Source organism: Vigna unguiculata, chromosome 4 (genome assembly GCF_037176805.1).
Source record: "Vigna unguiculata cultivar grain cowpea cultivar isolate G323 ecotype 2 chromosome 4, ASM3717680v1, whole genome shotgun sequence".
In the NCBI taxonomy this organism is placed as follows: Eukaryota; Viridiplantae; Streptophyta; class Magnoliopsida; order Fabales; family Fabaceae; genus Vigna; species Vigna unguiculata.
This window is the reverse complement of record NC_140795.1, coordinates 2,621,020-2,648,621: the sequence shown is the minus strand read 5'-3', so window position 1 is coordinate 2,648,621 and position 27,602 is coordinate 2,621,020. Positions and strand designations below refer to the sequence as shown.

Below are 27,602 nucleotides of genomic sequence, written 5' to 3'. Positions count from 1 at the left end.
ACTTTCTTAAGGGAAACAATGAGTTGACTTTGAGTAGAAGAAAAAACTTTATTGAGAAACAACAAGCAACAGAAAAAAAATAATTTGTTTGGTTTTGATCAATGGCAATTAAAGTACTTTTTTATGAAATATTGAAAAATGATAACAAAATCTTTAAGTGGTAAATAAAAACCTTAGAAAATGATTTCTCTGATTAACATCAAAACATCCCTAACACCAGTACACAGAAAAACCACATTATTTACGTCTAATCTTCAACTGCATCATCTATTATCTTTCAACCATACATAATATAATTGTCCCTAAAGTTTTTCTGCCAAAGAAGGATAACAAAACTTATATTGCTTTAATTTCACTCACTAGAATTTAACTCAGAATGTGCAATTGCAAATATATTGCACCTTCATGAGACTAAGCTTTCTGGTGTTACTGAATTATAGACTCTATCTGTTGCTTTCTTTGCCTGTATGAGTTAAAAATAGAGGCATGTCAGGAATGAAAGGACAAAAGAAAATGAGAAACAAGAAATGAAAAGTTTCACCTGTTGCTCCCAATCAGTACGAATAGTAATGATCATTAAAGAACAGACTTGAACAATTAGTGCACATATGATTCCCAACCAGAGCCCCTACATGAAGAAATTAGCATGAAAAACCAATATCAGGTAATTGCAATGTAAAATTGATCATCACTCATTAACATCAAGGTTATGGTAGAGAGGGATGAACTTTTGTTTACCTTCCCACCAATATGCAATACAAAAGCTAACACAATAGCTGATGGAATTCCAACTAAATAGTATGATCCCAGATTCACAAATGCACCAATTTTCTGCCAGCCACATCCTCTAGCAGTGCCTAAATTATGTTGACAAAGCGAAGAAAGATGATTATACATCATCTAGTTCATTCTTGATTGATGTGCAATAAGTAAAATGTGAGTTCTACAGAAGATTGACTACAAAATGAACCAATCCTGTTTAAGTCTCTGTCTTACAAATTTAAGCAATCAGCCTATACCAGTGTTTTTGAGTCATAACTTCAGACAAATAATAGTAATGGTGAAAGAAAAACCTGAAAGAACACATTGGAGTCCATCCAGAAAGTTGGATGCTGCCAGAATTGGGAACATAATTGCTACGTATTTGACCACTTCTACTTCATTGCTATATGCATAGCCCCAGACGTTTCTTACAAGTATCATCACTGTTCCTATTAAGAGGCCCTGAACAATGGCTATTGCTAAGACAACACGAACTGCTAAGCGTGCAATCCATGGACGACCAGCTCCAAGTTCATTTGAGACACGAATGCTGCAAGAACCATACAAGAATTGATAAAGAAAGAAAAGTTTTTTCAAGAAAGCAAATTGAGAAGTGAACAGAATGTCTGACAGATGCATGCTTCAGTGAATTTCATAAGTACCAACCTCACTGCTCCACTGAGTCCAAAGGGAATCATCCAAACAGTTGCAGAACTGTTCAAGCTAGCAAAACAAATCCAAGTGTGTGACTTAAGGTGAAGTGTCGTGTAATACTTATGGAAATAATCAAACATATGTAACAAATGCGAAAAGCATCTCAAGTATGAAACCAACCAGATGGAAAGAACTGATGTTTCCAACTTTGGATTTGGAAGAAGACCAGAAAGGAGAACCATCAATTCAAATGACCACATTTCCAAGCTGCTCATCATGATCATGGTTAAAATTTTTGAAAACCGGCAGTAGGATCTTAAGAAGAATTGAAAGTACAAGGTTAAAAGAGTTTATTGTAAGAGATGTTATTAAAGTATTAAGAGAATGCAATTACCAAACCATAACAGCTGAAGGAATGGCAAGCCTAAAAAATGTGGGAATGTTATGCAATGCCTCTTTGGAGAAGCCTTTCCAAGTTTTTGCACAAGAAGGAGAAAACTTGATATAGAGTATCAGCATAGTAACATTCAACCAATAAGATATGCCATTTGCTAGAGCAGCTCCTTTGCTTCCTAGTCCTGATTTGAACACCAGGATCCAACATGTAAGTACATGCAGTACTGTGGTAATTCCGGAGCTGCACATCATTGGATATACAATATTCTGTGTTTGCAAGAATCTGTTGAGGCATTGCAGAAGGCCATAGGCAAAAACTGTTGGAAGCATAAACGTAGCATAGCTCCCAGCTGCTGCAGCTATTTCAGGATCCTGGCCAAAGAAAATCAGAATGGATCTTGTGTTTGCCCAAATAACTGCAAGTGGGATGCTGACAGTCATGAGAATCAACATGGCTCTCTGCATGTGTATGCCTAACATGTGGTACTGCTTTGCTCCATATGACTGGCCACAAAAAGTGTCCAAGGCACTCGCCATTCCTTGCTATTTCAACCAAAAACCAAACAAAGAAAAGAAAAATCATAATGTGTTATCCTGGACAAGATATGTTTGCAATGTAAACCACAGACCAATCACTAATATTTTTTTCTGCTTAAATGATCAGCTCAATTGTTTTGGACAAATAATGTTGAATTTTTCAGCCATATCAAGTCCTATTTTCAAGCAACAGAGTACAATATATAAAACTATGGAAGAATGGAACATTTGTCTTCCCCTAACAGCTTAAACTCTGGAATTGTTAATTCATGGCACAGTATCAAAGCCTCTGAAATCAAGTGGTCTGGAATTTGATCCTCTTTGGAATGAAATCTAACATTTTATTTGGATAAATTTCTCATAAACATGGAAAAGTAAAGAAGATCATGTTAATTTGTGAGTAATGATATATGGTAAAGTAAAAGTATATGTTCAGTTATACTTCTAGACAGCTAGTTGAGTTGTTGACACCAACTTGCAGTAATATATGATTTGCAGAAAGTGAGGAACTAGCTCTCAGAACTCTACTTTCAATTCTCAATTATCAACATTCACTCTCCATCACAGAAGTCAACAGGTAATAAATAATGATCAATTATTTTAAACTAATAATGTTGACTTTCCCTGCCATTTCCAACCCTAGCAAAACTTCCCAAGTTTTTCTCAAGATATGTACTATAAAACCAGATAAGGTTGTTCTGATCCATCAGTTTAAACTTGTGGAATCATCGGAAAACTACATGCTATGAAGGAAAACAGAAGTAACATACCAACAAACTGAAACCTGTGACAGAGGCAAAAGAAGTAGCCATGGAAGCACCAGAGAGAGCCAACTCACCAAGATGCCCCACAAACATAACAGATATAAGATTAAGGCCAAAATTCAAAAGGGTCACAGTTATCAAAGGCCCTGCAAGCCATAACTGTTTTTTCATTTCTTCAACAACATCACTTCTTTCAGTTCTCCTCCAACAGCTTTGCTTTTCGTTCAATACCTGTTCCTCACCCTGCCCTGATGAATGTGAGTGCTGAATCAATGGAGACTGAAGATATGCACTTTGGCTTTGATCTTCTCTCTCCATTTCTCTTCTCTTTCTACTCAACACACAGAGACAAGTGTTGGGTACTGCATATATTGCATGTATAAATAGATTATAAAGGCAGCACCTTGCAGGGTTTTTTTTTTTTTTCACTTTACAAACAACACTATTTCAAAGATTAAATTTAAATTTATGATACTGTAGTTGAATATTTGGTTCTATATTTTTCCCTATAAATGTTACCAATTCGAAAACTTTATGATCCAAGTTTTTCATATCACACATTTCATTTTGTTGCAGGAATTATTGAGTGATGCGATGTATAGAAATTGAAATTTTTTAATGATAGAATCATAAAAAAGAAAGGGTAAAATTTGAGGAGAATAAGGATAAATAAGTGATAAAATATGATCAAAGTTGATATTAAGTAATTTCCTAAAATATTAATTATATAAAGGCTTAAATACCTTTTTCATCCTCATTCTCGTAGTGTTTGTTACAGATGGTCCTCATTTTTACCAAATGTTTAAAATGGTCCTCATTTTTGTAGTATTTGTTGCGGATGGTCCTCATTTTACCAAATGTTTAAAATGGTCCTCATTTTCGCAATTCGTGTTTAATTTAGTCGTGACGCCGTTTAAATCAGTAACGGAGTACTGTCTGTACAGGTGGTACTGTTTGTAATTGTATTGGGGTATATTACATGTACTATACAGGTGGATTATTAACATTAGCTCTTCAATTTGGGGAAAAAATTTTCCAATTAGGTCGTGCTACAATTAGGAATTGACGAGTACAAGCGATTTCTTCATCAGTTGGGGTTAGGGTTTTCGTAATTCTATTTTAGGGTTTGTTTGTGGTTGGAATGTTGTGATATTCTCTCCACAGTTACAAATTGGGGTTAATCCCCCCATTTCTTGTTGAACCACCAACATTGTACGAATTGCTACAACACTGTTGTCTCCAACGATTACAACCAAAGGTAAAGGAAGAAGATTGGACCATGACATGGGATTGCAGGAAGAAGAAAATTGCAACAACACAAACTGAGAATGGAGCAAGAAGATTGCAGCAACTGACCAACTACCCAACAATTCATTTTCAAAATTCTAGTTCACCTATTTATCCCCAAATATCTAATTACTACACTTGTACCGTACACGTAATACACCCCAGTACAATGTAATACAAACAATGTCACTTGTACAGTGCCCCGTTACTGATTTAAACAGCGTCACAGAAAATGACTAAATTAAACACGAATTGCGAAAATAAGGACCATTTTAAACATTTGGTAAAAATGAGGACCATCCGCAACAAACATTACGAAAATGAAGACCATTTTAAACATTTGATAAAAATGAGGACAATCCGCAATAAACACTACGAAAATGAGGACGAAAAAGGTATTTAAGCCTTATATAAACAATTTTCATTAATATTAATAAATTATTTATTTATCTCTTATCATATAAAACATCAGAATTATTGCATTATTATAATTTATGGTTGAATAGATTTTTAGTTATGAATGTTCACGTACTGTTTTATGTTCAAAATGTTAATATATTTATAGATATAGTTATTTAAATTTAATTAATTTAAACAACTTAAATACAAATATCAAACACATTTAATACATAAAAAGTATTTAACATAATTAAATTAGAAATATTAGATATGTTTAGTTTTTAAATTTAAAAATCAAAATATATGTGTTTTATATATTTATAAATTTTAATTTCAAAACTAAAAACACAATTAAAACTTAACCTGTGTTCATTTCTATACACTGTTAACACACAGGTAATGAACTAGATTCGTTACTATTAAAACACTAAAAATAGTGTTGTACTATTAAAACATTAGATCTGTCCTTTTTTACTTTAACCAGGTAAAAATAACTTTCAACCTGTTTAATTGGGACATTATTCTTTTTCTTATTATTATATATTAAATATTTAAACACGATGAGTCATGATTATGATTTATAAAGGTGGCTCTGCCGCAGAATTTTAGTAGCAGAAGAAGAAAATTTGTACACCGACAACCACGTGGTGTGGGAAACACAGCTCTTGCTTCCCATAAAGAAAAATAATAGGCTAAATTAAAGATAAAAAAAACAGTGTAAATAAGATTTTTTTTTTTAAATTACTCTCTTGGGAATCTTATGTTAATAAGAAATAAGATAATATTGATGGTCTTTTTTTATTTCAAGATCTTTTGAACTCAAAATTGTAAAAATGAGTTCATTCTTCAACCTACGTAAAAAGTAAAAAGTGAAGTCGTATTGGACGTGAACATTTTACTTTTTTATTTAATAGAAATCGGTTTTTAAGATAACGATTTTATTTTTTGAAAGAAAAAAAAAATTGGTAGGAAGAAAGACGACTTCACCTGTAATATTGTCTTCCACCCACCTTGACTTGTTTCTGTTTTACAAAAAAAAAATTCAGTTGACCCATTTTTATAATTTTGAATTCAAAAGAACTCTGAAATACAAAAAAGTCTATTCATGCTGACAATTTTTATCTTATAAATTATTTTGGGATAATTTTCACGGTTTCATCAAAATGAAATAAGTTTAAGTTCATTTTCTAATTACAGAATCAAATCTATTTTAATAAAGTTTATAATGAAATTTGTAGCACTTATGGTATGTTATGGGAGTCATTTCTTAACTCTCTTTTATTTATCTACATAAGAATCAAAATTTGATGTTTCCGTTTTTAAATAGTTAACTTTTTAATTTGCAATGGAAACACATCATCATAAAAACAAGGAGACTAGTTGTTGAATAATAAAATAGAGAAAAGACAACTCCAAACCCAAGACTTCCATAAAACAAAACTTTTGTATGAAAAATATAAAGAAAATTACATTTGACAACTCAATTTCCATTAACAATCAATGAAAAATAACTTTACAAATATTTTTTAACGGAATAAATGTTTGATGATAAATTGTAAATTTATAAAATTTTAAGTTATATAGGTATGAAATAATTTTGGATATATCATTACTTTTTTTTCTTTTTAAGAATTCTAATATAAATTTAAGTCCTATATTCAACAACGATAAAAAATGTTAAACACCGTATAATATAAAGATAAATATTTACAAATTTATTATCTTAATGAGTTGAAATAATATAAATGTTAAATTTTATTGTCTTCCATAAATCATTTAATGGGTTAAATAATTTCATTGTGTTAGGTCTCCTTTCATTTCTTTTTTTATCTGTCTCTTTCTTTCATTTTGCACTTTTTTCTAATTTTGTTTGTTTAATGTTTTCTGTTTGACACTTGGATGCTGCAAGACAAAGCAAAATTCCACAATACATTTTATAACAAGTTTCACAATTAAAAGATGTAGTTTCCTATTGTTTTATATATAAAATAAATTAGAAGTTATTAAAGTAGAAACTCATTAGTATGTTAATTTAGACTGAAAAAAACTGTTCATTATGGTTTGTCAAACAACGTAGACACTTGGGACACGACACTTCAAAGGATAGCGGATAGCTACATTCTTAATATGATGTATCATTTTCATTACCATTTATGATTAAAATATGTCAAACTAAAACTCAATCAAATTGAACTCTTCTTTTTAATATGATGTATCATTTTCATTACCATTTATGATTATCCTCTAGAATAAAAAATATATATTTCACTTAAATTATACTTTACAAATGAGTACTTCAAAATTATTATTTTATTACTATTTATATAAAATAGTTTAATGAAATTTGTAGGGTTTAACTTTTTTGTTTATTATTTTTAGTGAAATTTAAAATTAGTTCTTTAAAATTTTGATTCAGTTTACTCTTTTAATTTTAGAAATGTTTGAATTTAACTTTTTAACTAAAATTTTGTTAATTTTTTTGACGTCGCATTTTATGATAAAATTTGAGTTGTTTAGCCCATTTGACACATTTATGTTTTAATGTTATCTTATAAATAAATTTAAAACGTCAAATCAACGTAACAAAATTTAGTTAAAAAAGACTATATTTATATATTTATAAAGATAAAAAATTAAATTGGTCCAAAATTTTAAAATAAAACTAGTTTCAATTTTTACTTAAAATTAAGAGACAAAAATATATTTAATCGATATTTTTAAGTTTAGTTCTATTTAAAAATAATTTGGATTTGACTTATCATTTTGATAATGTTTATAGCTATACTTGGACAACAAGTATTGCTTTTTTTCCATTTGGCAGCTACTTGTTTCGCATCTTATTTTATTATATTATATGGTAGTTTATGTTGACATTTCATGTTTTGGGTCTTCTGAAATTCTCCATTCAATAGTGGTGGCTAACTTTGAGAGATACAAGATGAAACACTCTCCAAGATCAACACTTGCTCACTTAAAGAATTAAGATTCTGATAGGATATTTTTTTCTAGATGAATCAGAGTTGGTCAATACAGGATTCATTATTCTATTTCTGGCATTTCATTGGGACTGATATCTGCAAGATTAAGCAGTGTCATACATGATACTGAGGAAAAAAAAATCAGAAATGTTTATTTCTGATTAAGACACAAATGCTGCAAGAAGTTTGCAAGCATTGATTTAAAGCTATGTATGTGTTAATAATCTCAAGTTTTTGTGTAACTGTGAAAAACGTCTGAAATTCATCGCAGTGCAGTTTTTACAGCCATTTATAAAGAAAAAATGTGCAATATTTTTACAACCAATGAGAGTCCCACATCGACCCTGTCAAGAAGAACGCCGAACAAGTAACATAATAAAAGTCAGGAACAATATTTTGTTGCAACTTGTCTATCTTAATGTCTTGGTTGGGGTCTAACTGAGTTAAAGAGTATCTTATATAAGATTAAGTTATTATAATAATTTCTTTAGGAAAATGAGTTAAATGAGTATGTTATTACAATATTAAATTAATTATGTTAGGAATAGTTATTTGTTATTTTCTTGAAAAGCTTATCAAAATTTGAAATGATACACCCAGGACAAATAAATCATTCTTAATTTCTCGAAATTATAAATTCTTGAAATGTATTACCTAAATCGAGGATATGAATTGGAGCTTTTAGAACTGCACAAAAGTGCTCAAAAACCTAAGTGCTCAAAAACCTATCTGAAAAAAGAAAAAGATTTGAATTCAAATATATTATGTATGAAAAAGATATTAGCACTCGGCATAATAAGTGTGAGTGATATAGAGAATTATATATGATCAATCCACAATATATTTAGATATTTGAAAATTTTAATCTAATACTAATATATATTATAGTAGTTGTTATAGGTTTTTACCTTTTTGTTTGTTTAATTACGGTTCAATCATACCTTAATCAACATTAGTTGGTTGATTCGTAATTATTATTGGCTAAGTGTTAGTATGACATTTATTCTGCAATTGGTTGGTCTGGCTAGCCGGTCTAGGAGATCATTCCAAGGATGTACCGGTCGATCTTGCTAATTGGTCTGGGAATGGACCTAAAGGTGTACTGGTTGGTCTTGTTAGTCGGTCTGGGAGATCGGTTCATGGGTGTCCTAGTCGGTCTTGCTAGTCAGTCTAGGAAATCAGTCCAATGGTATGCTGGTCGGTCTAGGGAATCGGCCCAACGATGTGCTGGTCGGTCTTGCCAGTTCGTCTAGGGAATCGGCCAAGGATGTATTAGTTAGTCTTGCATGTCAGTCTGACTAATTGTCCAAAAAGGTATCTACCATACAGTTATCATTCTCTACCTTATTCATTATCAATAGAAAACATGCCATAAAAGTGATTTACAATATGATCCTAGTCCTTCAATGTTTTCTTATCTGACCACCTTTTCCTCAATTTTCAGCATAGAAATAGTATCATGCTAATTTATTTACATTTGAAAGAACATTACACGTAATAATTATCATTCCAATGTTGGCAGTAATAAAATATCTCCACTGATATGTGAACTTTATATATGCAAGAATACTGAACTTGAGAACTATAGCACATAAATTCCACCAAGTCCAGTTATCCATAAGTGTTGTGATTTAATATGGAGAAATGATTTTTAATAGCCACGCAAGAAAAAATGGACACAATTTCTCAAGATTCCTTTTAATATATGAAGACTGAAAAGTGAAAGATAGTCAATATTCATAGTATTCATGTATAGTCAGTGTAACATAGAGCTCAAAGAGTCTAGCTTGTATCTTTGACATGACAAATATGATGGGATAACTACATTTGACCCTGTAATCAAATGTCAATGAATTGGCTTCTCAGATGAAAAGAAATGCACCAGAAGGCGTATTCCTTAATCAAACTTAGCCTTGAGCACCATTACTTTAACTGCTACATCCAAAGTTTCACACTTGAAATGCTACTAACTAGGACCATATATCAGTAGTTATTCAAATTCTTAAAACCAGGACTACACATTCTGTTCTTGTCAACAGATGGACCAGTCATGGTATGTCTTTGGAAGCTGCATCAATTTCTTTATTCTCTTCCTCTGCCTTAAGCAAGGGGTTTGTTAGTGATGATGACTCGGTCACTTTTTTTTCGTTGGTTTTGCCCCATAGGACTAAGTATAGACCAAGCACAATGAGAACTGCACCAATAAGCCTGTAAAAAAGAATTAAACAACTCATTTATGAAATTGTGTACTTCAGTCATTTCATTAATAGGGACTTTTTCCAGTAATGATCAACAGATTTAGCACGTACCCTCCTGAGTATAACTGATCACCAAGAATTAGAGCTGCCATGACAGCAACTAGAATAGTTTGCACAGGCTGGAACACAGCAACAAACACAGGACCACCCTTTTGAATGCACCATGTTTGGAGAGATATGACAACACCAGATGCTATAATTCCCTGCAATTACCACCATCATGGAATAGTGAAGTGAGTTAACTTCAAAATTTCCATTATTTATGTCATATAAATCATATTTAAGAATGTTTGAGAATTGAAGTGATGAACATTACAGCATATAGGATGATAAAAAGCTCTTCCAGTGACTGTATCTTCCAATTCTCCCAGTCATCTTCTGCAAAGGCTGCTATGATCAAGAATTGGATCAATCCAAAGAAGCATGTAAACGAAGTGAGGGTTAGTTTTGCTGGATACTTCTTCACCACAGGAGCCTGCACCAAGTTTTTTGCTTTCACCATTCAGGTCACAAAATGATACTGAGGAAACTGAGTAAATTTCATGAACATATGTCTGATCACAATAAACTACAATATATTTGTATGGATACGTTTATCTTAAGTAAGAATCAACATATTGGTTATCTGAATTCTGAAATTTCAGTTTATATATTTTGCTTATGTCATTAGTATTGACAAGACCTGAAAAACTATCCAACCAGCCCATGACAGACAATGTCCAAGCAAGTATATGCAGCCCCAAGTCCAATTTTGAGTTTTTGTTGATTGATCTACTTCTAAAGTTCCTCCTTGTGTTAGGTCCATCTGCAGGTGAAGAAGAGGAGGACCTTTGTAAAGAGTAATTACTGTGGCACCCCCCACACTGGCAATAGTTCCAAGAACTTTTGCCAACCCATCTCTCCTTGTGATGTTGACTTCCTCAAGCCTGGTACAAATAAAATGAATTCATCAAGTTATGCCAAGATCACAGCATAAAATAATAAAGAATGTTACAAGGAGACTTGATTACCTTAAAGCCAAAGCCAAGACAAAAGTGATTGCAGGAACTGAGTTTTGCAATGCAGAAGCAAAAGTTGGAGAAGCATAGTATAATCCCAACAAGTAAAACCCTTGGTTTGCTGTGATCCTTCATTGTCAATGTGTATGAAAAGAAGAAAATATTACAACTCATAAGAAGGATATTTGAGTATGGAAATCTGCAACTTGGATACATTCTTACCCCAGCAATGCAAGTAGGAAGAACTGAACCAGTAAAGATAAAGTGAGGGGTGGTCTTTGATTCCTGATTATAAAGATTCACATTGCTCCATGTTAAAATTTGAGTAAATAGTATATGCAATGACAGTGTAAAAGTTTGTACATGTCAATCAATTAGAATAACTTGATTAACTTTTACATTAACTATCTTGAAAGTCATACATAACATGATTTCTAATTGATTAACGAAACAAAAGTTTTTACAATGACACTGCATAGAAATTAAACTCCAAATATATATATATAGCTCTAAGGAAAATGAAGTAAAATAACAGAAGGATTTTGATAGGAAAGGTGAAAAGTGAAAACAAACTTCATCTGAAAACTCACTTCTCTAACACATAAGCAAATGGGCTTAGCAAAAGCAAAGCAATCAAATTTCGATAAACGGGGTAAACAACTTGGCTGACTCCAATATTTAGTGCAAGTCTAGACACAATGTGATATCCTGCAAAGCAGAGCTGAAGGGTAAGTAATGCCACAAGAAGCTTCACTTTCTCTGTCACAACACTAGCCATTGTTGTTTATGAGAGGCTGTGAGAGTGAAGGGTGCTTATATAGAGGGAAAAAGTTGATAGGAATATAAAATTATACAACTTGCTATTGTTAACATCAGTAGTTAGTTACTCATCATGGTGTTTGATGTATCGAATAGCAACTACTGTGATATGTAAACGTTTAACATATCCTCTGAGTTATTCATGCACTACAAAATCTTGTATATAATACAATATATTTTGCTCGTTGACTTTGAATTTAATAATTTAGGGAGACAGAGTCAAGGTGCATCACGTTACTTGGGTAGCTTGAGACTAACCAACCTCTATCATTTGTATGAACATGTTCCCACCATCCTTTTTTTCATACTATGTTTATCAGACCATTGTCCCAACTCTCTATCTTTGTAGAGATTAATAATTGCGTATCTTTTTAGTTTAAACTATCCCTTTGGTTCCTTTAGTTATTCTCATTTCAAGTTTTAGTTCCTTTTCAAGAAAATTGTACAATTTAATCACAATACAATTTTTCTGTAACAATTTATAACTGTAAAATAATTTTTGAAGCAGATTTATACTGTTAGAAATTGTTGACTGATGTTTAGTCTCGGTGACTAAAACTTAATTATGCATGTTAGGAACTAAAACTTACAATTTGTTTAAAATAAAGAGACTATAAGACCAAATGAATAGAATGACCTTTCTTTTAGCATTTGCAATAAATCTAATCCAACAGGGGTTTTATTATCTTATATATATAAAATCCAGATATCAGCCATAATAATGATGATGATTGGCTGCTCCAGACTCAATGATTCTTTTGAATGCATTTGAGTGAGTAGGATAATGAGAATATGAATCCACAATGCATGTGCTACTGTTTATAACTAGGCATATTTTATGATTAAACTTTCTATATTGCCTTGAAGATTGGCATAAATTGCAACTGAAAGTTTTTCTTTTGGTCTTCTTCATAGCAGAATCATTTTTTTCTATGAATTGATATATTCATTAAGTTGTTAAACGAAATACGGTTCTTTAAAGAATGAAACTACGTTCTAAGACGATTATCATAGCTAACCTTGAGATAATTCAGTGATGTGAAACATGATAGAAAATGTGTGGGTTCAATCCTTACGAGGTACTCCACCCTTTCTTTTTCTTTATGAGAACTTTCAGTGAGCTTTCTCACAGGTTCTTCGGTGGTTGGTAGGTACTCAGTTGAATAAAAAATAATATCTTAATCATTGCAGCAACTAGATCATCGGAGGAACATTATTGACTGCATGTACTTATTCATGAACCTAAGGTAGAGACTGGTTCATACAAGTGTCAATCAGAAAAGAAAAAAGAAAAATAGAAGAAACATGTAATTGAAGAAATGAGAGAATATTCGGGATTGAGGATGATACATCATGTATCTGCTACGCCGTATAGGTGAGGCAACAAGATTTCTTCACTGAAATTATAAAATCACTAATTAATATGTTGTTCGTTGGTAGCAAAGTTCGTAATTTGTTGTGATTGCATACTTTAATATATTATTGCATTATGTCTCTGCCAAATGCCAAATTGTCAATCCTTTCAAACCAATTCACCTTCCACGAGTCTTGTCCTACTCAAATGTAGCCTCGTTGTTTTTCATTCTGTTGCATTAAACTACTCCTTCGTAGAAAGCAAGACCATCTTTTCAGCATTCAATTCTAGTGTTCTTTTGCACAAATGGTGATAAGGGTTGGTAGAGTCAAGCAGTTCCATTAAATTTTAAATTTTTATTTTTCAAATTGGAAACTGCGCAGCAATTACTCGTATGTTAACGAACTTGTCGTTTTAATTAGACAGTGTAACTAACTTGAACAAAAACTGAGCGACTGACATAACTTATCAGTATCAAATTTCAATTAGCAAAAGCATATGGCACATGTTGTGTCCAAAACACAACTTATTCAATTTGTGATCAAATTAATGTTTATGTCCTACTCAGTTTAATGAAAATAAACAATAATTTCAAGGGGAATTGGCATGCATTACTTTTCTGTCTCTATCATGAAAAGATGACATTGAGTTCTTAACTAGTATCACTTATTATTCAAATAAGAACTTGATTCTAAGGACTATGTTTACCTTTATTATCCCACACTATCATTATCATGCACGAGGGTAGCAGAGCTGTAGAAGTAATGAACTGAAATCAAAGATGCTTTTGCAGCAAATTGACCTTCACTACACTTCAACTTGTATTACAATAACAACAACCTGTTTCAAGTGTGATAAACTAGTTGGTATGCATTTAGTGCCACCATTTGTTTGCAGTGGGAAGAAATTCACATATTTTACATTCCTTTTGAAAGCAGAATCTGAAAACAAAATCCATAGCAGCTGGTACAACACATGGAGATCGTGCCATGGGTTATTTGTGCTTAAATACAATAATAATGGCAGTGCAGTTATCTTTACAGCGACGCTCACGGACAGCCTCCCTTACAAGACGACGGCACACGGTGGCAACAGGTAGCCCCTCCTACAAAGGTTCAATTCAATTTTTTCTAACATAAGACAGAATCCTCAATAAATGAAAGAACATAAAAAGAAAATGAAATGAGCCTATTTGAGAATTATGCAGGTCGCTTGATTGTAAAACTAAAAAGGGCTCGCACTTAGTAAAAGAGAACACCCTCGAATGGAGATATTTCTCCTTTTTTCTGTTCAGATTTCATTCACAATTGTACACCTCTTTTCAAGTTGCAACATAGGAAAAGATATAACAAGCACTTACATTCAATAATTTCTGAACAAAATCAACAGCATCGCTGGGACCAAATACCTGACACAAACAATGTGCCATATTCATCTCAGAATAGCAACTTCTAACCCAGCAAAATGAGTAAAGGAAAGTCTAGGGGAAACAAAGACACATACCCCCCACAAGCCATCACAGCCAAGAATGATGAAATGCTCAGTATCTGTAACTTCAAAAGTATAGACATCCGGGCTTGCAACAAGTCCTACCTGCAAACACAATTCATTTTTGGGCCAATTCTTTCCTGGTCTACTTGATGCTATAAAGAAGTTATCTATAGAGAACTAACAAAAATAATGACTATCTTTGAATATGAGGCAAACCTTTTTAAACTGGCGATCTCCAAAAGCTCTAGAAACTTCAAGACGCCCTAATAATCGTCCATCTGGACTCACGAACCCCCCTGACTGTAAGTAGAAAATATCATACAAGAAAATGAATCAAATATCTGAAAAGAAAAGTCCACTCTCCCCTCACTGATTCTAAATTAAAATGAAACGCAAAGAGTGAATGCTTCAATCTCTACTGATACTTCAAAAAGGGGAACCGTACTAGTTAGAACTGGTCCTTGTATATTCTGAGTAATTTAAGTTGTGATGGATTAGTTAATTTTGAATAAATAAATGCAGCTTCTTGTCCATCTTGAAAGAGTTTTAGGGAAAAGAAAAACAAGATTGTGATAATCAAGTGCGTTTAATTTAATCTCTATAGATCCACTTTCGCTCAACTCAATAGTGAGTGAAGAAGTATGTTAGGAAATGTGCAGTTGAAAGCTCCATCAAAAGAAGTGGTAATGATGGCAACTTCGATGTATGACAGGAGTCAGGGTCTTATTTGCTAACTTCATACTAAGTATCAAATAACTCTGGTGATATAATAAATCATCATTGAGGAATTTCATGCCTTCTGAATGCGTGTACGCTCCAGTGGGAAGATAGGTTTGTGTTCTCTAGTCAGAACAATGGCCTTCAGTGCCTGGACACCATCTGGATTTTGAGATCCATCAGTTGACCGAGCTAATACTGCCTTGGCATCTCCTATATGAGCAACCGCAACCTAACAAATATCAAAATGTAAAAACATATAACTTTTTGCAATTTTGTTGCAAGATTGCTCAAAAAAAAATCCATAACTATACTGCCTGTGATGTCTATCTACAGTAAGCATCAGAAAGAAGCAGTATAAACAACCAGTATGGTAAATGTAAAATAAATAACAGGAAACTTACTTTTTGTCCCAATACCCAAACACATACGGCTGTAGCCCCATCCTGCCATCCTCCTGGAAACAGTGACTAAGAATCAGCAAGATATGAATCACTTCGGAATATCCCATCATTATTAGTACAGGAATTGATAACAGCAATGCCAAAATCACAATAAAGAGTGCAAATAACCTTGCATTGTGGTACATTGTTGCCAAAGCACATAAAGGGAAATTAGATGGGTTTTTGAAACAAGTAAACTTTGAAATTGAATTAAAAACAAGATTAATCCACTTATATAAACTAAGCTTACACTAGATTTAGCATTTATATAACAGAATGTGAACAAAATTTTAAAGAATTGAATCAGAAACTTTACCTTCAGCACTTTCTTGAAGAAGAGACTCGTCAGTTTTAAGGAAACCTAAATCAGAGTAAAAATACCAAATGACAACTTACTGTGGAAAAATAAAACTAGAAATAGAAAATTTCCATGAATATTTAACAAGGCAACTAACAAAAAGAGGGAAGCAATAGGGGCACCAAAATTGAAAAGCTTACCATTCAGAATAGATCGTTTAGTTGCCTTTGCATCATACTGAAATATACACAGAAAGGAAAGAAAACAAGGAAAATACTTAAAATAATGAGATAGATAAAAGTAGATAAGAAACAAAAATTGTTTACATTTTTAAACAAATATCTCTAGAGGACACAAGAATTCCTTATTAGTTTAATTGAGACTCATGCATCAATCAACTTAGGGGACTTTAAATTATTTTCCAAACAGACAAGATTCAAGACTTACAATATCCTACATATCCTTTTTTCTCAAAGGAAAAGACTAATTCTCAATCAAAGTTATTAATAGTAAACTATAGTAGTGTAGTATTGAATGAGGCCCAGCCACTTGAATGAGGCTATTTTCAAAAACCCATTTGCCCTCAAAACAGTCTCATTAGGAGGGAAAAGATGAGACTTCTCCCTTTGTTGTAATTTCATAAATCCCTAATTCAAAGTTTCCCACCCTTTGATATACAGTAACACCCCCCCACTGTTCAACTAACACCCACTCACCTCTGACATTATTTCCAGCCATACTCACATTCCATTCTTTTTTCTACTTTGAACCCGTTCTAAACTCCAAATCATCTGACTCCTCTGTTCTTTTCCTTGTGCAATGCCAACCCCAGCTTTTCATTTATTATTAAAGATGTTTTGTATTAATTAGTAATATGGTAATGCTAAGTATTTTTCTAGTTTTTGAAGTACTTACACATATTTGGAATAAATTGTCCAATCTATATGTAAAAATTCAATACTAACAGTCATCAGACCACATCTTAAAATTATAGCATTTCTGGGGTCAGCCACCTCACACCACTATCTGAGATTGATAACATGTTCTAAATTATTAACATTTGTGTTTATTTCTTGGTGCCTCAACCAACCAAAAGATAAATACATCTCCGTTTCCAAACAATACAACTCTGTTAGAATGGCTGAACATAGAAAAACCAAAACCAAGCAATAAATTTCAATAGATTTTTTAGTTTGCCACAGTCTTAAGAGCCTATTTGATAAAGTATACACAAAATTAGACCAAGTAAACACACCAACTCACGTGGTAATCCTGCAGAAAGAACATTCCTATGCAAATGCTTTTGAGCATATTCTGCAGCTAACCGCCCTCCATGTCCATCATAAATTGCAAAATGTGCACATCTGAAAACCAAGCAGCCAGAGTTACCAAGGAATCAGTACATAATAAGTCCACAAGCACACACAACACAAGTGCTACATGAATAGCAATTCTTCCATCAACACAGTCACAACCAATGAAAAACTCATATAACAATAAAACTAACTTTCACAAGGACTTGGTGGTCTTCAACTATCATTTTGATGTATTTATCTTTAAATGATTGCTTTATCATGCACAATTCTCATTGACATACCCTCTCACTCAAACTACCCAAGAAAGAATCAACATAAACAAAACAAGAATTTGATAATGTATATAACGTGACCGTGTACTAGATATATCCATACATTGTTAAGAGATTCCAAACTAAAAGAAATCCCTACATTTAGAAGAATCAAAACATAGTCATTTTTTTTCTCAAAAATGAAGAAACTGGTTTTTGAAAATATACTTTATGGAATTTGTCAAACTTTAGCCATAATAAAAATAACAATAAATCAGATTAAACAAAAGGAAAAAAAAAAAAAAACCTCAATTTCCCAGGATAATCTAAACTTGCATCGAGAAGCACGACCCATGCATCCTCCATGGTGAGCCTCGAGCCCTTGTCTTCGGCGGCATCTGCTTCGATGAGGAAAGATGGCTCCTTTACACCATTATCATCCGAACCCTTTGCACAAGACTCAATCTTTGGCTTCTTGGATGCAACACCATCCTTCTCGCCCTGTGAATCGGCAGATTCACGCTTCTGGGCGTGTGAGCTTTCGCTCATTTTCTTCCTCTGTGTTTTGCAACAATGCAACAACCAGTGGGGAAGGTCTTCTAACCCTAGAAATCAAGTAGTCTCATTTCTATTGGCCACTACTGCTGTTAATCAATAACAACTCTTTTGAAGAAACTAGTTAATTGCATTTTAGTTTTATTCCAAAATTATTTATTTAGTGGCATAAAATTTATCTTTTCATTTTTTGAATACTATTTATAAATCTATATTATAAACTACTAGAGAGTATAAATATACATAAAAAATTTAAAATATAAAGATTAAGAGGTAAAACTTGTTCAACTATTATATGTGAATTATTAAACTCAAATTTTTGGGTTAGCTATTTTTTTTTTAAGAGAAAATAAGTGTTTCTACTATTATTTTTTTCACCTAGTTTTACAGAAACTTTATTATTATTATTATTAAATTTTACTGAGAAGTGAAATAAATGAAAATCTGTTTCACATTTATGAGATTTTTATTAAACTTAAATGGACAATCAAATATTATTTTAACATCTGTTTTTGTGTGTTCATTCGGACATGACAAAAAGAAAAACCATAAAGCACGCAATTCTAACATTTATGTTTCCATATTCATTTCTACTTAATTCATTTATAAATCCAATCAGTTCTCTTAACTCTCTCACCTTCTTCCCCCAACACAACTCAACAAAACCCTAATCTGCAACTCCGATTTTGCTTCTTCTCGGACAAAACCCTAGTTTTCCTCCGCTCTCCCGCATGACAACCGTGTAGCTCACTTACCCCGCTCCGAGAATGTCGCTCCACGGCAGCGACCGCCGCGACACGTCGAGCGCCGGCGGAAACGGCACCGTGGCGGCGGCGAGTCTGAGGCTGCGGCTGAACCCTAACAAGGAGCACAAGCCAGATGGCTACGAGGACCTGCAGTTGGATTTCAGCCCTAATATCTTCAGCTCCTTGGAGAGGTACCTCCCTCCAAGCATGCTGAACGTGCCTCGTGACGATAAGGCCAAGTTCATGCGCGAGATTCTGCTCAAGTATCTACCCCTTGGGGAACGCAGCAGAGTGTGTTTCTCATTTTGGCCCTGATATTTTTTTTCCACTGCTTCTTGTGTGTATTTACAAGTTGTTATTGGTTTTTACGTGTTTGTTTATTTGTTTGGGAAATGGAAGAAAATTTAGTTAAATGAGCTGATGGATTGGGATTTTTAGTGTTAGTTGCGGGAATTGTGTTACTTGTGTGTCAAGTTAGGCTACTTGCAGGAATGAGGAGTATGCTGTTAATTTATGTTAACATAACCAGGTTGAGTTTAGTTGAAGTACTTGTTACTCACAAACTAACTTACCGAAGTTCTAATTTTTTGAAGGAGGATATAATATGGAAAACCAAAATAAGTAGAATGATTTCTTAGATCAATGATTTAATTTGTCTCTAAAATGACACATTTGCCCCTCTTTCAAGTAGGTTGTGTTGGAGGAAGTGTTATCCGGGTAGGGCCAGTTGAAAACCAGACATAAGATTGGTTTGCTTTGAAAGTCAGATTTGAGCTGTAATGGCACGGTAGAATTTAGTTTGACTCAGCTGGCTTTAGAGGAAAATGGTAACATGCTGGTTCACAATAAATTGTGTGGTCATGTTTGAAAAATATACCTGCTGACATGGGGTGTGCCTCCTTGCCAGAAGTTTACTGCTATACGAAGGGATAAAACAGAGAATTGCGGGTGGATGTTCTTTCTTTTCTTAAGTGACAGTGTGCATTAGTCATTTAGGATGGTTTCATAAGCAACCCAGCCCACAACAGCCAATTTTCTCCATTCTTTTGGGCTCCCCTATTGGATGACTTATTTAATTGAATGACGCCTTTTTAAAGAATTGGGATTTTTTGGTGTAATATAGAATTTATAGGTTATAAAATTTTAATTCTTAATATGTACCATTTCATGCTATTTAACTAATGACTAGCGGGTTCTACTATTCACTCAATGTCTTGACCAGAGTGAGTGATCACTGGGCCGAGTCTGATAACATTGGTTAGAGTTCTGACTCAAGTATTCATAATAGAAGTGATGCTTGTTTGTCATACTCATTTGGAAACTTAAATTGCATGTAGCTGTGTTTTATAATTAACTTTTTAATTTTTTATACCAATACCTGTTTTGGGAATGTTACAATTCATAGATTAACTGTGGCATTTTCTTACTTAAATTACAACTTATGATCAGTGCTTAAACGTTGATTTCATTTTTTTAATTCAGGATTTGCTTTTTACTTTAGTTCCAACTAGGTTGGCATCCTATCTTACATCAATCATCTTCAGCATATTCAAATAACATAAAATAATGAAAAGAAGTACAAAAGAGTATAGGGATTACACCAAACCTACCCAAGGAGCAAACCCATAGAAAGGTTGAAAATACCTATTCTTAAAGAAAACATATCTGTGAAAATCTGGAATGTCATCCTCCCACTGATTACATCTTTCATTCTACCAAAGCATGCGAGCTTATCAACACAATGATTCCTTCCATATAAATATGAGAAACATGAAATCTCATATTTTTATATTTAAGCTTCATATCATGCCATCTAGATAGAAGATGCAAAGCAACAATATGATCATTCTGAAAAGCCTGTACAACCAGCATCGAGTCACTCTACAGCCTCTAGATATCTCGACCATTATCATAGGCAATATCATCCGCATGAATAGGTCCATGATTTCAGCATGAATAGAAGATTGAACTCCAAGAAAATCAGAAAAGCAAATAAGTGTAAATTTGTTTCACGTTATTTTTAAAAAATAATTGCATATTATTTCCTGCTGTCCAAGAGAACTTTTAAAATAATAATTGATCATTTCTGAAAAAATAATCTGTCTTAATCATTATTACCATACCCTTGTGTCTTTTTGTTATTTTACTTCATATTTTTTTATACGATAGTTCCTGTGTTACTTTGGCAGTCTCAAAAGCATAGAGAATACAGACAGAAGATAATAGAAAATTATCAGGTATGTAATAACCAAATATTCATTTTTTTTACTGTTTATCTGGCTGTTTTATTTTTTTGCCTGAAATTGATGTTGAACCTAAAAGAGTTATTTCAGCAGGACTTTGAGAAGAAGAGAGAATGTGTTTCTCATAAAGTAAATTCGTAAATAAAAGTAAACCATTATGGCTAAATCTAGCTATGAATCTATTTCCCGATTTAGACTACTGTTATAATGAGCAGGCCTGGAAATACACAAAATTAGAACCCGGAGCCATAGATATAAATTATGTTCAATAGTGGTGATTCATTGCTAGAAGCTGCTGTAGATATCAGTTCACAATGCTTTTGTGTCACGCCCATTGTTCTGTACTTTGCAGCTCAAACAATTGTGTCCAGTCCAGTTACTGTTGTTTACAGTCTCATGTAGGAGGGTAAAGCCCCATCTTATCCCTATTTTTTTACCTCATCCAACCCTGATTGTATTATGGTTTTGCCATTTCCATCAGAAAATTTGAAATTCACGTTTATCTCTGATCATTATTCATTTTTTAAGCAAGCTTCTGCGTGCCTTGTTCCCATGATCTCGCTTTCATTGATCTCCACTGATTATTTCTAGCCATTTTTGGCATTTTCAGTCACCCATTTGTTGCCATTGACCCTTTGCTTTCTCAACCTCTACGAAGAACTCGCTACCCTTTCTGCATCTTTCAGTTGCAGTAGATTGCAATTCTTTTCCCCATGTTTTACACATTTTTTTAATTATCGTGTGAATTTGAGTTTTGATATTTTTATTTATATGTATATAGTATAAATTCTGTATATTGAGTTTCTAATCCTTGGAAACACGGCCTTCCTTACCCACTGAGATGTGTTTGGGGCCAGCCACCTCATGATGCAATACAGATTTGATAACATGGCCCAGAACCAAATTAAAAATTTCAATCCTCTATTTTTTTCCTACTCATAATGAGTCTGATATTTCTCATTCTTGCTGTACATGTTTTCCATTGATATATTATATATTCTCTCCAACTTAAGGATTTCTATCAGCACCTGAATGTTCTAATTAAGACTTATCACTTTCCATGGGTTAAGAGCATCCTTGGCCCTTTCCCCCGCCCTTGGTGTCATGCCACTCCTTTAAGGGAACAAAGGTGGGAGCCTGCAGTTTAACGAATTTCTAGTTATAAGTTGATTAGAACTTTCTGAGATTCTTTCAAATTTGTGCAAAAAGAAATATGATAGTAATTAAATCTCTTCTCCACTTGGGATGCTGCTGTTGAAAAGGTGCTTAACATCCATGCTAAGAAAATAATGAATGATAATCTTTAAAAGCTGTTATATTTCTGATGTGAAGTATGATAATTCATAACAATATTTCCCTTGTTTTATCTACCTCTTCCTTTCCCATGTTTTTAAGCAAATCTTAAAAAGTTTTTTAAACACAATATGTGAAGTATGATTATTCATTACAATCTTTCCCTTGTTTCTTCTACCTCCTCCTTTCTCGTATTTCTTAGCAAATCTTACAGTTTCTTAAACACAATTTGCAGCCTCTACATCGGGAGTTGTACTCTGTGAATCCTGCTACATTCTTCGTTCCCTCATTTCTGAGAGCAATTAATGATAATACTGAGCAAAGCTTTAGAAGTATAATGTCTGAGCCCTCTCCCGGCATTTTTATATTTGACATATTTCAGACCAACTTTTGTGAGTTATTGCTATCTGAGGTACCTAATCATTTAACTTTTATTACCTATGGTATAAGCAGTGTCTTATCTTTTAAATTGGAAGACTAAAAAGATGACGTTGTGTATACTTATGTTTTGTGTATGTTCAAATTTATTTGTGGTCTCCCTAGATTGAAAATTTTGAGAAGTGGGTGACTGAAACAAAGTTTCGGATCATGCGTCCCAATACAATGAATAAATATGGTGCCGTACTAGATGACTTTGGACTTGAAACAATGCTTGACAAGCTTATGGAAGGTTTTATTCGTCCTTTATCCAGAGGTAAATGAAGACTGCTTTACAATCTCATAGTGGTTTGACATTCTTTTCATTCTCGTAAGACATGTTCAGTCACTCAATTATTTGTTATGCAGTCTTATTTGCAGAAGTTGGTGGGGCAACCCTCGATTCTCATCATGGTTTTGTTGTAGAATATGGTAAAGATAGAGATGTTGACTTGGGTAAGATTTCTGATTGATGTGTTTGTTTTATTATTCCATAGGTCATGTGCATAATATATAATCAATGAACCTGCATCATGGTTTATTATACTAAGGGGTTTTGTGGTTAATAAACAAATTAGACAATTTAATACTTCTTTTGAAGCTTCAAATTCGAATAAAACTTGGATAGAGACCGTAAATGCTTTATGGTCAAAAATGTTTTGATGATGATGCATTCATATGATATGCTAGTTAATACGGCTGCATTGCTGATGTTAATATGCCTCTTGTATTTTACAATTAAGAATCTCTTGCATCTATAGGTTTCCATGTGGATGACTCAGAAGTAACCTTGAATGTTTGCTTGGGTAAGCAATTTTCTGGAGGGGAATTGTTTTTTCGGGGCATACGTTGTGAGAAACATGTAAATACTGGAACTCATTCAGAGGTAAGTCACCACGATTGAATAACATCAAGTTGTATTGGTGTTAGGAAGATTCAATGCCTGCTATTTCTTTTGTAACTGTAAGTGTTTGTTAATCTACTTTCTTTAAATTAGTAATGCCTCAATCAGCAAGAAGCCTTAACACCTTTGCCAACATGCAAGTTGACATCACCACGATGCTTGAGACCATATACATACTAAAGTGGTTATATATCTATTCTCAAGTATGTATGCTAAATACTGACATGTTTTTGGCCTAGATACAGTCATGTGCGTGAGAATAATAATTTCATTTAAAATTTTTTGGAAATTATATATTGATCCTGATGAAGTGTGGGCTTGGTTTAATTAACAACGTGAGCCCTTACAGCAATAACTTGTGAATTAAAGATAATGCTATCAATGTATGTCTTATTTCTGTTTTTAAGTGTAGTTTTAGCAGTATATATATAGCATACATAGTGAAAGGAAATCCAAATATTCTGGGTCAATTTCTGTTTCAATGAAGTTAGTTAGTGTTGTATGTTTACTATTGTAACGAGATTTATGGACCATTGCTTCTTGCTACTTCTCATGGTTGTACACTTTTCTTATGGGGTCTATTATTTGAAAGTAGGAGATATTTGATTATTCTCATGTTCCTGGACGAGCTGTGCTTCATCGTGGTCGACATCGCCATGGTGCTAGAGCTACAACATCTGGCAATCGGGTCAACCTACTTCTGTGGTGCAGAAGGTGATTTCACTTTTTCCTTCAGCTTGTCTAATGATTGTGAGTTGTTTGCTTCATATTAAATTGCTCCTGTCTACTCACTAATTTCAGAAATCACACATTGTCTGATTTCTGTTCATTTTTTCCCTCAGTAAATTAAGTTTGAAGTTTGTACGTTGTTGTAGTTCTGTCTTCAGGGAGATGAAACGGTATCAAAAAGATTTCTCCAGCTGGTGTGGCGAGTGCAGTCGTGAGAAAAAGGAAAGGCAACGGTCAACAATTGCTGCTACCAAATTGGTAAATCCTTATGTAATCTGAATGTTGCATGCATGTGCATTACGTTCTGGGAAGATGTTATAAGTTTTATGCAAACAGATGCAGGTTATGTTGTCTTTTTCTTTTTCCCTTTCTACCCATCTGTTTCCCCATCTTCTTTGTAACCCATTTCCATCTCATGTTTTTGGTGGCCACTTCTTCCTGAGTTGACGAGTAAGGAACTTTCAATCACAGATGCTTTTCCATGCTGCTGTGCCTGAAAGCATCATTGTTGTACCTTATTTTCTTCTCTCCTGTTCACTCCCTCAATCTGTGAGCACGAATCAATCCAGATCTGTTCCACCATAATCATAGCACATAATTCAAGATCACCCCACTTACACAATAAATTTCAAGGCGATCGTTAGGTTCCCTTGTTGCCACACAAATTTTTAGGGATTTTCAACATTTATACTTTCCAGTTGATCAACCCTCATTGTTTTTATTCAGGAAGGGAAACCTTTTTTTAGCCATAGCAACTTTTGTGTTTGATTGTGTTGCAGTGAGGAGGAGGATGCGGGATGTCTTTGATGTTCGTGCTTTGCTTGTCAACGATGTTGCTTGGTTTTTTTTTTTTTTTTGTAGAGGAGTTGTGTGCATGCTTGGAAATTACAGAGATAGAAAATAGGGGGAACAAAATGAAGGAAGGACAGGGAAAGGGGAGTGCTGCGGCCTATGGCTGCTGTAACAGTGAGGTTGAGATAAACGAAAAAAAGAAAAGAAATTGGGAAAGGGAGAGGTATAATGGGAAAAGGATAACTAAATAAATAATTTATATATCTGTAAGGTTGTAAATTTCCTCTCCCCGGAGACATGATTAACCCTCGTACTATAAGCACACAAATTAACTTGACTTCTAATTTTGTGTTGTTGGAATATAACGTAGCTGAGGTTGCGGAATATAACTTTGATCTGATGATATTACAGGAGTTGTTCAGGAAGGAAGGTGAATCCACTGCATAATCTGTTTTACTGGGTGGATCATTGTAAGAGCGATTTACCTGCAATCATTTGTTAATACTAGTAAGCTATATGATTACTGATCCAGGTGTCTGTACAAGATAGCTGCTGTACTTAGATAGTTTTCTGAGTAACCTTGAAGTTTTCCTTAGAAACTGTGCGGTTTATGGGATGCCTATTTTGTGTAGTGGAGCTGGCTGTTATGTAGGCTGGCTTAATGCTCATAGGCCATTTTTTAAATGCGTTAAACCGCAGAATCATGTCCAGAAATGTAGATTTAGACTGTAATTAGTGTATACTGAATTCTTTCTAAGATTCATTGGCTACTGTAACAACTGCATTTTATGTTCCTTTATTTATTTATTTATTAATTTTTGGTAGAGTTGAAGGTATGGATGAATGGTAACGTTGTTCTTAGCATTTACCGTTTTTGTTTTAGCTTTAAAAAAGGTGATATATTTTTTGGAGACATTTTTTTTTTATTTAGCTTTGAAATCATGAAATCACACATTTTACTTTAAAATATAATTGTATTGCATTTTATGTAACTGTATATAACTTGCTTTTTTTTCTTCAGGATATTTATATTTTTGTTTTGCTTTAAATTTATTTTTTTAAGAATAAATAAGTTTTTAGTAGTTTTTTTCATATAAAGAAGGTTGAAACAATGAGGATTATATTTATTGTAAAGGACATGTGCAAAGTACTTTTTGATCATTCAGGAAAGATGTACAAGTGTGCTCTATATTTATCACTCCCCTTTGGGTATAAATGAAACAAAAAAAGAAAGAAAAAAAACAGGAAATTAAGATTAAAGAAAAGGGTTATGCGTTAATCAATGGTTGCTCAAAAAGAATAACTTATTGCCTTTAAAAACTAAACAAGAAATGGCCTAGGAAAAGAGGCACTGGGATTATTTGGAAGAGACAATGCATTGAAGAAATGGCTGTGATCCCACTCTCGACATCTTCTACAAGGAAACGGGACTCAAAATCAATGTTTCTAAAAACAATATATGCAATGAAATAGACATTAATCAATAGTTTTCTATGGGCATAAGAAAGGGTAGAGAACTTGTAACTAAAGAATATTGTGTGGGTCAAGGTGTTGATTCTAATATCTGAAAAACAACTTCATCTTGAATGTGATTACGAGAATGTCACATGCAAACAGGAACTTTGGATGTTGTTGCCTTATCTCGTGACAAGAATGTTTTAATAAATTTGTGGTGATTGCTTCAAATCACAACTCCTTGCATAATCAGAATTTTTATTCAGCAGTGTGGTGGATTTGGAGATGGAGGAAACACAAAATCTTTGACAATGATGCATGGAATACAAAGGAAGTCATGAGAATAATATTCTCTACAAGATGATATTAGCATATGTGTCGTAATGACGAAGGCTTCTGTTTAAATGCAGCACTTCATCACCCAAAAAGCCAGATGAAAGTGAATGCTGATGGAAGTTGTGAATATCCTTATTGTGAAATCAACCTTTGAGGTGTTATCAGATGTCATAATTCAAAGCATACCCTGAAAAGTTCTACTATGCATCAACCTTGCTAGAGATACTCATGTGTTCATAAATAAACCTTTGAATATAGCCTTAAAACATGTTACATAGAGATAAACTAAATTTGACTCACTTACCTAAACAACAGGTTGACCAATTACAATAAATTATTGTATTGGTTAATTCTTGGAAGGGTTAAATATATTTTTGGTCTCTCAAGTTTCAGTGAATTTTGGAATTAGT

The 27,602-nt window shown here is 33.4% G+C and overlaps 4 protein-coding genes across 6 annotated transcripts; 1 reads left to right on the top strand and 3 right to left on the bottom strand.

The window, feature by feature from the left end:
* Positions 1–158: 158 nt before the first annotated feature.
* LOC114182275 (protein DETOXIFICATION 16-like) lies at positions 159–3,482 on the bottom strand. The gene is made up of 8 exons (XM_028069106.2): positions 3,120–3,482; positions 1,811–2,355; positions 1,597–1,683; positions 1,429–1,485; positions 1,074–1,312; positions 739–857; positions 542–628; positions 159–463 (listed from the first exon to the last, which is right to left on the bottom strand). The coding sequence occupies exons 1-8, from the start codon at positions 3,429–3,431 to the stop codon at positions 404–406; spliced, it is 1,506 nt and encodes a 501-aa protein (XP_027924907.2). The 5' UTR covers positions 3,432–3,482; the 3' UTR covers positions 159–403.
* A 6,020-nt stretch (positions 3,483–9,502) lies between these two features.
* On the bottom strand, positions 9,503–11,811 carry UMAMIT4 (nodulin MtN21 /EamA-like transporter family protein). Its single transcript, XM_028069440.2, has 7 exons — positions 11,624–11,811; positions 11,256–11,318; positions 11,046–11,162; positions 10,718–10,961; positions 10,352–10,510; positions 10,087–10,238; positions 9,503–9,985 (listed from the first exon to the last, which is right to left on the bottom strand). The coding sequence occupies exons 1-7, from the start codon at positions 11,809–11,811 to the stop codon at positions 9,826–9,828; spliced, it is 1,083 nt and encodes a 360-aa protein (XP_027925241.2). The 3' UTR covers positions 9,503–9,825.
* Positions 11,812–13,971: 2,160 nt separating this feature from the next.
* Positions 13,972–18,395, bottom strand: LOC114181140 (Protein phosphatase 2C family protein). Its single transcript, XM_028067498.2, has 10 exons — positions 18,030–18,395; positions 17,411–17,519; positions 16,356–16,392; positions 16,174–16,218; positions 15,819–15,871; positions 15,494–15,646; positions 14,914–14,997; positions 14,710–14,799; positions 14,567–14,614; positions 13,972–14,311 (listed from the first exon to the last, which is right to left on the bottom strand). Exons 1-10 carry the CDS (start codon positions 18,269–18,271, stop codon positions 14,201–14,203), a joined length of 972 nt encoding a protein of 323 aa, XP_027923299.2. The 5' UTR covers positions 18,272–18,395; the 3' UTR covers positions 13,972–14,200.
* Positions 18,396–18,871: 476 nt separating this feature from the next.
* LOC114181985 (2-oxoglutarate (2OG) and Fe(II)-dependent oxygenase superfamily protein) lies at positions 18,872–26,225 on the top strand. Of its 3 annotated transcripts, none has more exons than XM_028068720.2 (9): positions 18,872–19,314; positions 21,213–21,260; positions 22,795–22,971; positions 23,103–23,253; positions 23,346–23,432; positions 23,738–23,862; positions 24,476–24,594; positions 24,768–24,867; positions 25,813–26,225. In XM_028068720.2, the coding sequence occupies exons 1-9, from the start codon at positions 19,045–19,047 to the stop codon at positions 25,846–25,848; spliced, it is 1,113 nt and encodes a 370-aa protein (XP_027924521.1). In that variant the 5' UTR covers positions 18,872–19,044; the 3' UTR covers positions 25,849–26,225. The 3 variants fall into 3 exon arrangements, with proteins under 3 accessions (XP_027924521.1, XP_027924520.1, XP_027924523.1); XM_028068719.2 differs by having other exon boundaries at positions 24,756–24,867; XM_028068722.2 differs by lacking the exon at positions 22,795–22,971 and having other exon boundaries at positions 24,756–24,867.
* The last annotated feature ends 1,377 nt before the right edge of the window (positions 26,226–27,602 follow it).

What these genes read in the sequence shown, in the direction of transcription:
- UMAMIT4 (XM_028069440.2), bottom strand. Translation starts at nt 11,811, where the DNA reads ATGGCTAGTGTTGTGACAGAGAAAGTGAAGCTTCTTGTGGCATTACTT. An exon ending in TTTGCTTATGTGTTAGAGAA is followed by an intron (nt 11,319 to 11,623) that starts GTGAGTTTTCAG and finishes CTTTATAATCAG; the next exon opens with GAATCAAAGACCACCCCTCA. An exon ending in CTGGTTGGATAGTTTTTCAG is followed by an intron (nt 10,511 to 10,717) that starts GTCTTGTCAATA and finishes AACTTGGTGCAG; the next exon opens with GCTCCTGTGGTGAAGAAGTA.
- LOC114182275 (XM_028069106.2), bottom strand. Translation starts at nt 3,431, where the DNA reads ATGGAGAGAGAAGATCAAAGCCAAAGTGCATATCTTCAGTCTCCATTG. An exon ending in ACATCAGTTCTTTCCATCTG is followed by an intron (nt 1,486 to 1,596) that starts GTTGGTTTCATA and finishes TTGTTTTGCTAG; the next exon opens with CTTGAACAGTTCTGCAACTG. An exon ending in TATTGCATATTGGTGGGAAG is followed by an intron (nt 629 to 738) that starts GTAAACAAAAGT and finishes TTCTTCATGTAG; the next exon opens with GGGCTCTGGTTGGGAATCAT.
- LOC114181140 (XM_028067498.2), bottom strand. Translation starts at nt 18,271, where the DNA reads ATGAGCGAAAGCTCACACGCCCAGAAGCGTGAATCTGCCGATTCACAG. An exon ending in TTTGGGTATTGGGACAAAAA is followed by an intron (nt 15,647 to 15,818) that starts GTAAGTTTCCTG and finishes GATATTTGTTAG; the next exon opens with GTTGCGGTTGCTCATATAGG. An exon ending in GAGATCGCCAGTTTAAAAAG is followed by an intron (nt 14,800 to 14,913) that starts GTTTGCCTCATA and finishes TTGTGTTTGCAG; the next exon opens with GTAGGACTTGTTGCAAGCCC.
- LOC114181985 (XM_028068719.2), top strand. Translation starts at nt 19,045, where the DNA reads ATGTCGCTCCACGGCAGCGACCGCCGCGACACGTCGAGCGCCGGCGGA. An exon ending in CCCTTGGGGAACGCAGCAGA is followed by an intron (nt 19,315 to 21,212) that starts GTGTGTTTCTCA and finishes TTACTTTGGCAG; the next exon opens with TCTCAAAAGCATAGAGAATA. An exon ending in GTGAGTTATTGCTATCTGAG is followed by an intron (nt 22,972 to 23,102) that starts GTACCTAATCAT and finishes TGGTCTCCCTAG; the next exon opens with ATTGAAAATTTTGAGAAGTG.